Raw genomic sequence first — 10616 nt, forward strand, 5'->3', positions numbered from 1 at the left:
GGAGGGGAGGGGAGGGGAGGGGAGGGGAGGCAACTGAAACCAGAAACATCTCTCAAGGATCTGCCCTGAGTGGCTTCCTTCCTTCAATCAGACCCTACCTCCTAGAGTTTCTAGAGCCCCTCCAAATAGCACCATCGACTGAAAAGCACTTCTGAGGGGAATGTTCCATATTTGAACCGTTCACACGCAGAAAACAGGGACTTCAGGCCTTCCAGAGTCCCTCGAGACATTTCTGCCATTCTTGGTCCTCTCCGTGTGAAATTCTCTCTCGTCTCTATTTGCTCTCCTTTTCTGTTCCTCAGATACCAAGAAGGACCTGAAGCAGATCACCAGCCACCTGCTGGACATGCTGGTCAGTAAGAAGGTGTCTGGGCAGGGCAGAGACCAGGCACTGAACCTGCTTAATAAGAACGTCCCCAGGAAGGACCTGTCCATTCATGACAACTCACGCACCATCTATGTGGTAGATAACGGTGAGATGGGGGATGAAGGAGCTTGGGGTTCAGTCATACCATTGGGGTAGACTCAGATACTTGTCTCTGTGTAGAGAGAATAGGAGGGTGTTGTCTGGAGAGCGTCTTCAGTCCCAGCTGAAGGGGATGGCAGGCATTTGTGTAGTAGGATTCCCCCAGGGTCTCTTGAAGCTGGTAGGTAAAGGCTCTGAACCAAGGGCAAGAACATACCCAGGAAGTGGTTAGTGCTCCAAAACATTGGATAGATGTAAAAGGCAGGATTAAGTGTTTGCAGCAAACAGGACTACTAACCATGCAGTCCCCATACACGCATCCAACACAGAACACAAGCAAGTACTTAGACTTTAACATTTGACCCAGGTGCCTAACGACTCCTATCATGCCCCCAACTTCATTTCTGGTCCCTGTATATATTCTGAAAGACAGCACTGGCCTCTTTCCTCTCTGCAGTAGGATCAAATATGTGGTTTATGGGATGGAGTAGGTGGGGACTGTGTGGTGGGAGAGCATTTCTTATTCTCTTCCTTGGTTGGAAGGCACTAAGTGGAATAGCTCTCAGGTGGAAACCGAGTGGATCTAGAAGCCTCAGTAGGCCAGTGCAGAGCTGTAGCATGAGACACGTGTGTAACTCAGACAGGGCCAGAGAGGGTGCTGGGAGGGGGTCAAACCCAAGTGAGCGTCTGGCTTACAAGACCCTGAGTGGTCTAAGAGCAGAAAAGTGGGAGGGATCCATAGGCAGGATGGAAGGGGAAAATCAGAGGTGAATCTGGGTGGGCGGAGCAGGTGCATTGTGGGGAGTCTTTGCAGATCAGGCTTCAGTGTCTCGGTTGACTCATCCGGCCCTACCGAACCGAACCCTTTTTTGTGCGTGAGTTGGTGACATAATACGAACGATGTGTTTGGCCTCTGCACTCTCCTGGCACATAACTCACAACTGTCGTGATTTTCACTAAGCATCTTTTATAAGTGGATGAGGCTAGCAACCTGGATGCCTGTGAAGAGCTTGGCAGGACTATAAGGAGGTTTCAGGGAAGCTAGCTGTGTGGTTAGAGATTGGGAAATTCCTACGCTGCTCATTCGCATCTCTTATCTCCCAACCTTTGACCTCAGGGTGAGAACCCGAGACTGAGGTAATCACTAACAGACAGTGACATAATTAGTCATGTCTACGTCGTGAAGCCTCTATTTCAACAAGGCAAATACAAACCCACTCTTCACTGAGGAGGCTCAGAGTTTCGCGGGTGAGGGACGAACGGGCTCTGGGAAGGCAGCACTTGAAGACTCTCCAGCTCCAGACCCTGCCTTTCTGTACATCTCATCCTGCGTCCCTCCCCCATCCAGTCCTTCCTGTCTCATCCTTTCTATGAACTGATAGTATAGTAAGTAAACTGTTCTGAGTTCCGTGAGCCATTTTCACACATTATCAGCCTGACAAGGGCATCCTAGGGGGGCCTTGTTTGTAGGCATGCTGGGCAGAGGATGGGGGAAAGCTAGGACCTTGCAGTGGAGGCCATCTTGCGGGACTGAGCCCTCAGTCTGAGGGGTCTGTGCCAACCCCAGGTTGTGTCAGAGTTAAATTGTAGGATACTCAGCTGGCGTCAGGTGTACCAAGAGGAATAGAGAGGAAGTGGAGGTGTTTGTTCCTTGCAGTGGTAAAATATATGCAGTGTAACGTTGCTGTCAATCACTTTCAGCTCCCCCCGCCCCCCGCCCCCCTCCCCCGGAAGCCGAGCTCCGCCCCTCCTGCGTTTGCCTCCGCCCTTCTTCCTCCCTCTGACAGGTGTCACTCAAGGTCTCTCCACCTCCAAGCTTCCTCTGACATTAGATATCCCATAGGCTTTATGGCATGACAGTTAACACGGTGGGCTTGACAACAGACCTCACAGGGAAGGTGTCCTCTCTGTATGTCACTTGGCTGGCTACAAGATTATGAGTGGCTTCTCCACATCCGAAAGTCGGAACTGATTGCTGAGCAGTGGGATGGGTCTTAAGCTTGGATCAGGGAACAAGCCCCAGAGCTCCTTGGCACGAAGGGAAAGCTCAGTACAATCTGGAGAGGGAGCAAGAGGCCAGGTCTTCCATCTGACTCTGTGCCTGACCAATCACCTTTTAGAGAAAGGAGGATCAAACCAGAGCCTTTGATATGCTAGGGAAACACCCCCTGCCTGCCACTGAGCTCTGTCTGAACCCCCAGCTTGCAGCTCGGTTGAAGCTGGTTCCTCATTTGCATTGTTAGCATCCAGTGCCGGTAGAAACTTCCTGGCATGTTTACGTACCCATTTCCCATACCGGGCTGAAGGTAGGACAGATAAGGGGCTCGTTCATTTGTTAATCTACTTGCTCAACAGACATGTGAGTCTTGAAGGCAGTCTGGTGGAAGAAGCCACCGAAGGTTCATCCGTAAGGTAACGAGAAGAGAGAATGATTAATAACTCCTATAGAAATGATAGGCATTTGAAGAGTGATTGATTATGCCTCTGGAGGGTTGCTAGGCTGTTTCTGTACATCAGCTGACCAAGTCCTCGAGTCTACTAAATAGGTCGTGTTTTTTCACCTTTGTAAATGATAATAATACTGAGGCCCGGGAAAAAGATAGTATGAAGTCATATATAAGGAAGATCGGACCCAACCCATGAACTGAGATCGACTACTGTTGTGTTTAAGTATGGAGGAAATATTGGCCATGCAACAGGTGGCTTGCTCCACAGGTGCAGGATCAGATGAAAGGCTTGAGCCTCTTGTCCCCTCTCCAGTTCTCTGAACTCTGAAGAGGCCATGTACTGTCTGCAGTCACGGCCGGTGGGGACCAGCGATGAGACACTTTTCAGGGGGACAGAGACCCTTGGGGATCTCACTCTTGTGGCTGTCACCCCACAGGTCTGAGGAAGATCCTGAAGGTGGTGGGGCAGGTTCCAGACCTGCCCTCCTGCCTGCCCCTGACCGACAACACCCGCATGCTGGCCTCCATCCTCATCAACAAGCTCTATGATGACCTGCGCTGTGACCCAGAGCGCGACCACTTCCGCAAGATCTGTGAGGAGTACATCACGTGAGTCCCCAGGAGGCGCCAGCCACCTGTGGCTGTGTAGCCAGTCACCCCCACCTTCTGTAACTTACAGAAATGATAGCAATTTTTTGCCTCTCAGTAAGATGGGTATCTGGGAGCTGTGTAGCTTGGGAATTCTAGTTTGGGGTCTCCCAGCAAGGCACAATCATGTTGGTCTAGGCTGCAGCCACCCAGTGGTTTGATGGCTTCATGGCTTGACTTGGGTAGGAAGATATTTCTAGGAGGCTGCACTCCCATGATGGTGCACTGGTTCAGGTTGTTGGTGGAGGTCTGCAGTTCCTCCTGTGTGGACCTCTCCATCAGCTGTGATGAGTCTTTCTCCTTACATGTCCCCCACCGTTCCTTTGATGCAGCTCTTTGACTGTTAAGTGATTCCAGTACATTGTCCAGATTTCTGGAACACACGCATGCCTCAGAACTCGGAGTGTGGCTTAGGAAGCTGCACTCTGGATGAGTCCTGGGGGGGGGGGGACATCACCCTTCCTCTGTGTCCTCTCTCTCCTCCTAAGGTGGCTGGTTTTGTAAAGGGCCAGATACGTTCTAGATTTTGTAGGGCACATTCATACATTCATTATCTATCTATGCATTTATCTATGTATGTCCCGGTCCCTACAGTCTCCGGCCTGCAGTGACACGAACGACACAGTAGCCAAGTCCGGCTCACGCTTCAAGCTTTTTCTTTTACAGCTCTCTTCCTCAGCAGCTTCTTCTTAGGGCAAGGGCTAAACAAACTCTCTTCACTACTACTGGTTTCTTTTACAACAGCTAGCTCCTACCACTTACAACAGCAGCTTCTACTACTCCATCCTTCTAGCAGAAAGGGCTAAACTCTTCTCACTACTCACTCCGACTCCTCCTTCTAGCTCCACCCCACCTCATCCAATCAGAATTCACACACGCTCCAGGCAGGAGCTTAGGTCATTCACAGATAGGCTGACAGGTCTGGATCATGAGGAACTGTCCAGCCTGGCAGGCAGCCCTCGCATGCAGCCTCACTGCGCATGCTCGGGCAAGGCAGTAAACAAGTGGGTTTCACCGGGCCTGTGGCCGCACCCCGCATATGTATCTATCTTTGTACCTACCTGTGTATGTATACATGTATGTATGTATGTATGTATGTATCTATCTATCTATCTATCTATCTATCTTTTCTAGAAAAGGTCTCACTATGTAGCTCCTACTGGCATAGAACTCTCTATGTAGATCATGCTAGCCCTGAACTCAAAAAAATCAAGCGCCTCTGCTTCCCAAATGCTGGGATAAAAGGTGTGAGCCACTATGTCTGGCAACAAGCCTGATACATACCTATCACCTAAGTATTTTTTTTTTCAACTGCTAAATGAAGAACTACATTGAGCTGCCCAGCGTGCCAGTGCCCATTCAGTCCTGTTCTCCTACCAACCTTGACTTTGGCTTTTAAAGCCCTTCATGGCTGAAGCTGCCTACCAGAGCTTCAGCCCATCCTACTAACTTCAGAAATCCCCCTGGCCTTGCAGCTTGAGTCTTAGTTCCATAAGCCTTAGAAATTTTCTTTTTAAAGAAAAAAGCCTGGACCTAGAGAGCTACAAGGAAAAGCTTTTTATTGAGATGCAAGCTCCAGCTAGGTGGGAGATGAAGCCCTGAGCAAGCCTTGGTCAGGTGGTGGCTCTTTAAACGCATGAATGGGCTGGCGGATACAGGAAGAGTTGCCACCCATGTAGGTCCTCCATGCACGTGAGGAAGTCATGCTTGTAGAGTGTCCAGGCCTGATTGGTCAACGTCCCTGAGCTCAGGGGAAGACAGCTTGTTGGTCAGCTGGGACTACTGGGATAAGGCAGCTGTCAGGTGGCTATTCAGCCCGCACGGGTGTCTGTAGGATACATCCACTGCTTTTAACTCTGGGGCTCTGTGTGTACTCTGGTCCCCATTTATGTCCTTGGGCCATTCCACCCCTACTTTTGGTTGTTTCCCCTTCACTGTTTCATCTCATGAGATTCCAAATTGAGTTCCATACCGTCACGTGATAGAGGGCAGCTCCTCAGGTGCCTCACTGGGCCTGTCTGTGACTATGGTTATGCACTGTCCCCCCAAGCAGGGAAGGCTGGAGCTGTTGTTGGCTGATAGCCATCAGCCGAGGTCTCCTATTGGTCCTTGCCTCAGCGGAGGGGGCTGTAACTAGCATCTCATGACTTGTCACTCATCCCAATTTGAAATGACATTCTAGGGTACCCCAGTTCATCAAAGAAATTTCGGGGTGACTGCAATGCAGGCCAATGCATTCCTCAATGCTGCTTCCTTCTCTGTCCAATAATTCAACTCCCTGAAGGTCAATCCTGAAGGTCAATGTGCTGTCAGGGGGACATACCCTGTGAGCAGCCATGATGTCATGTGTCCTTAAGAAATAACAGCATTATGCTCTCTATTTATAGACCAAAGAGCTGAGACTCAGGTTCAGTGACTGGCCCAGTGCCACACAGCTCCTGAAGAAAGGCCAATTTAAATCTTCCTTCATGCTATCTTTTCTACCTCCTTGGGTTGATTCTCCTGACCACCCTTGTCCTCTGTTTTAGGAGCAAATTTGACCCCCAGGACATGGACAAGAATGTAAATGCCATCCAGACGGTGTCCGGCATCTTGCAGGGGCCCTTTGACCTGGGCAATCAGCTGCTGGGCATGAAAGGTGTGATGGAGATGATGGTGGCTCTGTGTGGCTCGGAGCGTGAGGCGGACCAGCTGGTGGCTGTGGAGGCTCTCATCCACGCCTCCACGAAGCTCAGCCGGGCTACCTTCATCATCACCAACGGCGTGACGCTTCTCAAGCAGATCTACAAGACCACAAAGAATGAGAAGATCAAGATCCGCACGCTGGTGGTGAGTGGACTGGGCGCTGAGTGCCCCTGGGGATACCAGGATGAATAAAACAGGACCTCCATCCTTGAGGGGAGCGTGTCCATCCTTGAGGAGGGCGTGCCCATACTTGAGTGGGGCATGCCCATCCTTGAGGGAGGCGTGTCTTAGGGTTTCCATTGCAGTGAAGAGACTCCGTGACCAAGGCAATTCATATAAAGGACAACATTTAATGGGGGCTGGCTTACAGTTTCAGGGATTCAGCCCGTCATCATGGTGGGAAGTATGGCAGCATGCAAGCAGATATGGTGCTGGAGGAGCTAAGAGTTCTTGAGCCACAGGCAGCCAGGAGGAGGATTCCTTCTGCACTGGGTGGAGCCTGAGCACTAGGAGACCTCAAAGCCTGCCTACACAACGACACATTTCCTCCAACAAGGCCACACTTTCCGTTAGTGCCATTTCCCACGGGTCAAACATATCCAAACCACCATCAGGGCTATCTTAGTGTTATTGTTGCTGTGATGAAACACCATGACCAAAAATCAGGTTAGGAAGGAAAGGGTTAATTCAGCTTGCACTCACTTCCATATCATTGAAGGCAGGTGGCACCAGCCCAGGGGTGGTACCACCCACAATGGGCTGGGCCCCCTCTCCTTGATCACTAATTAAGAAAATGCTTACAGCTGGATCTTTGGAGACATTTTTTTTCTCAATTGAGGCTCCTTCCTCTCTGATGACTCTTGTTTATGTTAAGTAGGCATAAAACCAGCCAGTATGAGGGCAGGGGCAGGTACTAGGGACCCCCCCCCCAGGTCTATCCATGTGCCCTTGCAGACAAAGTGATAGGTAGGGTTGTGAGAATGAAGTCAGGAGGACGGCCCTGAGCTTAGCACTAGGAAATTACCATCCCGTGAAGACACAAACATGGACACTGTCCAGGAAGCAGGAAGTGTGCTTGCAGAGCAGACACCAACAAATGCGTGTCTTTAGCCAGCTATCAGACTTTCAGTCTTACTCTTTTCGCCTTACTGAATTATTTACACTCTCCTTCCTTTACCTGATAAAGAAATTACAGAGATTTGATTCATTGACCTAGATTTGAATTCACATTGATAGTTTTTTTTTCTCTAGAGACATTTAGTATTCCAAACAATTTATTTCATTTAAGCACCTACCCTCTCATAAACATAGTCTCTCAAACCCAAGTTCCCTCCTACATGCAATATGGCAGAGATATTTTTTAATAAAAATATTTATTTATGTTATGTATATGAGTACACTGTAGCTGTCAGACACACACCAGAAGAGGGCATCAGATCCCATTACAGATGGTTGTGAGTCACCATGTGGTTGCTGGGAATTGAGCTCAGGACCTCTGGAAGAGCAGTCAGTGCCCTTGACCGCAGAGCAGTCTCTCTAGACCACAATAATAGTTTTTGTTGTTGCAGTTCTGTTTTAGAAGATAGGTTGCAGCTTATTGTGATAATGTATCCCAAGCTGACCTTGAACTTGCAATCCTCCTGCCACAGCTTTTTGATGCTGGAATTAAAGGGGCCAATAGCTCCAGACATTTTTCTTTTGAGTCTTATTTTAGATTCCAGGCTGGCCTCAAACATACTCTGTAGGCCAGTCTGGCCTTCAACTCATTATTCTTCTGCTTCTTTCCCCTGTGAGCTGGAATTATAGGCCTGCAGCACTCTGCCTGGGTCATATAATTAAAAAAAAAAAACTCTGTGTGTGTCTGTGTGTCTGTGTGTCATGGCACATGTCTGGAGATCAGTGGACACCCTGGGTGTTGACTGTTGCTTTTTTACCTTGTTTGATACATGCCATTGCATAACCAGACTGACTGGCCTCACTGAAGGAACCCTTAGCATCATAGACCCATGCATGCTATCTATGTTCACCTTCACACAGTTCTGGGATCTGAGCTGGCATTCTCATGCTTACACAGCAAGGGCCCCACTCAGTGAGCCATCTCTGCAGCTCCTCATATCAGTCAATTTTTTGCTTGTGTAGCTTTGGCTGGCCTGGAACTCATGCTGTAGACCAGGTTGGCCTTGAACTCCCAGAGATCCACCTGCCTCTGCTGCCTGTCTGCTGTGATTAAAGATGTGCACCACTCTGTTTGCTGTGGGCATGATAGCTTTTCTGCCCCAGAAGACATTGCTCTTTTCCTGACAAGGGTCCATTTTCCCCCCCTGGGTTAGACTTTGTATGTTTGAATTTGTTGTCCACATGATGGGACTTCTTTGCTTTCTCACACCGTCTCTCACAGCGGCCACAGATATTTAGTATGATTCTCTTGTGCAAATTTTTCAAAACATAGAAGAAGTCAAAATGGTGAGGACCTGTGACTTTGTGGGCATCTTCCCACGTCGGAGAACCGGGGAGGGCATCTCAGAAGAGGTGGCATGGGCACAGAGGTGTGTCCAGGCAGAGAAAGGGCGACAGTGTTGACCACAGGCCCTGGCTCAGGCCTCAGTGTTGCTGATCCTCCTGTATCCCTTCGCCACAGGGGCTCTGTAAACTTGGCTCAGCTGGGGGCTCCGACTATGGTCTCAGACAGTTTGCTGAAGGGTCAACGGAGAAGCTAGCCAAGCAGTGTCGAAAGTAAGTTATGCCCCTCTGGAACCTCTGCCTCCTCATGGGCCTCTGTGAGGGATTTCTGGGATGCCCTTCAGTGACGTCAGGCTGGATAAGCCCCCTCGCTGGCTACCTGTTATCCTGAACCTCAGTCACTGTTGGTCAGAGCCCTGGCTCCTTCTGCACTGGTTTCCTCGCTCTCCGCTTCCAGGTGGCTGTGTAACACCGCCATAGACACCCGGACGCGGCGCTGGGCAGTGGAGGGCCTGGCTTACCTCACGCTGGACGCTGACGTGAAGGACGACTTTGTCCAGGACATCCCTGCTCTGCAGGCCATGTTCGAGTTGGCCAAGGCAAGAGTGGTCCAGATCTCGAAGCGCAGGGAAGGGTGCCAGTCTGTTGGCCCTGGTGCTCAGGGCTCAGCTGGCTGTGAGCTCACCCTGGCTCCACCCTCCGTGGTGAAGCCAGATTGGTTCTTTCACTGGATAGCCCTCTGGTGGTGGGACTCACAGCTCTGTCCTGTCAAAATGATAGGACAACATATCTGTCTGGGACCCTTAGGCAGCGAGATCCCGAGGGAGCACAGACGGTGTCTAGACTCTTCTGGAAGTGGGAGGGGGTTCACTAGGATCAGCCTAGAGACTTCCTCTGATCTATCACTCTGGTGACTCCTTTCTGCTTTTTCCTAACCCGGGGCTTCCAGACCAGTGACAAGACCATCCTCTACTCAGTGGCCAACACCCTGGTAAACTGCACCAACAGCTATGATGTCAAGGAGGTCGTCCCTGAGCTGGTGCAGCTGGCCAAGTTCTCCAAGCAACATGTGCCAGAGGAGCACCCCAAGGTGGGTACAGGGCAGCTCAGGCGAGGAGCTGTGTGGTTAGAAAAACATTGAGACCATGAGCGGCTTGACGATGACAATAGTCAATTTTTCCCACTAGGTGGCGCTCATGATTTCTGTCTTTTAATTTTCTGACTAGGGTCGGAGCTTTTGTAATTTGATTAAACAGAGCCAGATGAACATTTTGCAACATTTGTTGCTGATTTCATGGACACTTGTGTTTCATTTCATGCCTCCTAGTCATAGAATTTTGACTTTTCTGGGGTATCTGGACTTAGGGATATGAATGCCGAGTTTCTATGCTCAAATGTCACAAAACCCCTAACACAAGGGTATGTAAGGTGATTATCCCCACACAAGGATATATCTGCAGGTCATTTGCATATGAACCATTTTGGAAAAGTACTCCCAGCAAGTGAGAGCGTTTGGATTTTAGGAAATGATAAAAATCATATGTGTGTTACAAAATGAGGTGGTGGACAGTAGAGAGAACTTAGCCATGTAGTGAGGCCTTCTCCACAGGACGGCTGCTGGTGTTTTGTTTTGTTTTGTTTTGTTTTGTTTTATACCGATTCCCCTCAACCCCCTTCTCTTCTCTGGGCCCCTCTCGCTCCGGGGTCCCGCTCCCGACCCCCGGTTGCTCCGGACCCTGGCTCGCTCCGGACCCTGCCCCCCTCGCTCCGGACCCGGCTCGCTCCCGACCCCCCTTCCCCCGCTTGCTCCGGACGCCCGCTCGCTCAGGCTCGGTCTAGCTCCAGGCCATGCTGTTGGTTTCTTAAGTAACTCACGGAAAGTCTTTTTTTTTTTTTTTTTTTTTTTTTTT

The 10616-nt window shown here is 50.0% G+C and overlaps 1 protein-coding gene across 1 annotated transcript in view; it reads left to right on the forward strand.

The window, feature by feature from the left end:
* The window catches only part of Unc45b (unc-45 myosin chaperone B), a 29161-nt gene that overhangs the window by 8235 nt on the left and 10310 nt on the right, over positions 1 to 10616 (forward strand). Inside the window, exons 8-13 of the mRNA XM_021176635.1 lie at positions 303 to 473; positions 3351 to 3522; positions 6090 to 6390; positions 8885 to 8979; positions 9164 to 9305; positions 9656 to 9796. Coding sequence (XP_021032294.1) covers positions 303 to 473; positions 3351 to 3522; positions 6090 to 6390; positions 8885 to 8979; positions 9164 to 9305; positions 9656 to 9796 — 1022 coding nt within the window. The remainder of the gene's footprint in view (positions 1 to 302; positions 474 to 3350; positions 3523 to 6089; positions 6391 to 8884; positions 8980 to 9163; positions 9306 to 9655; positions 9797 to 10616) is intronic.

The sequence above is a fragment of the Mus caroli genome, chromosome 11, assembly GCF_900094665.2.
Source record: "Mus caroli chromosome 11, CAROLI_EIJ_v1.1, whole genome shotgun sequence".
Classification (NCBI taxonomy): domain Eukaryota; kingdom Metazoa; phylum Chordata; class Mammalia; order Rodentia; family Muridae; genus Mus; species Mus caroli.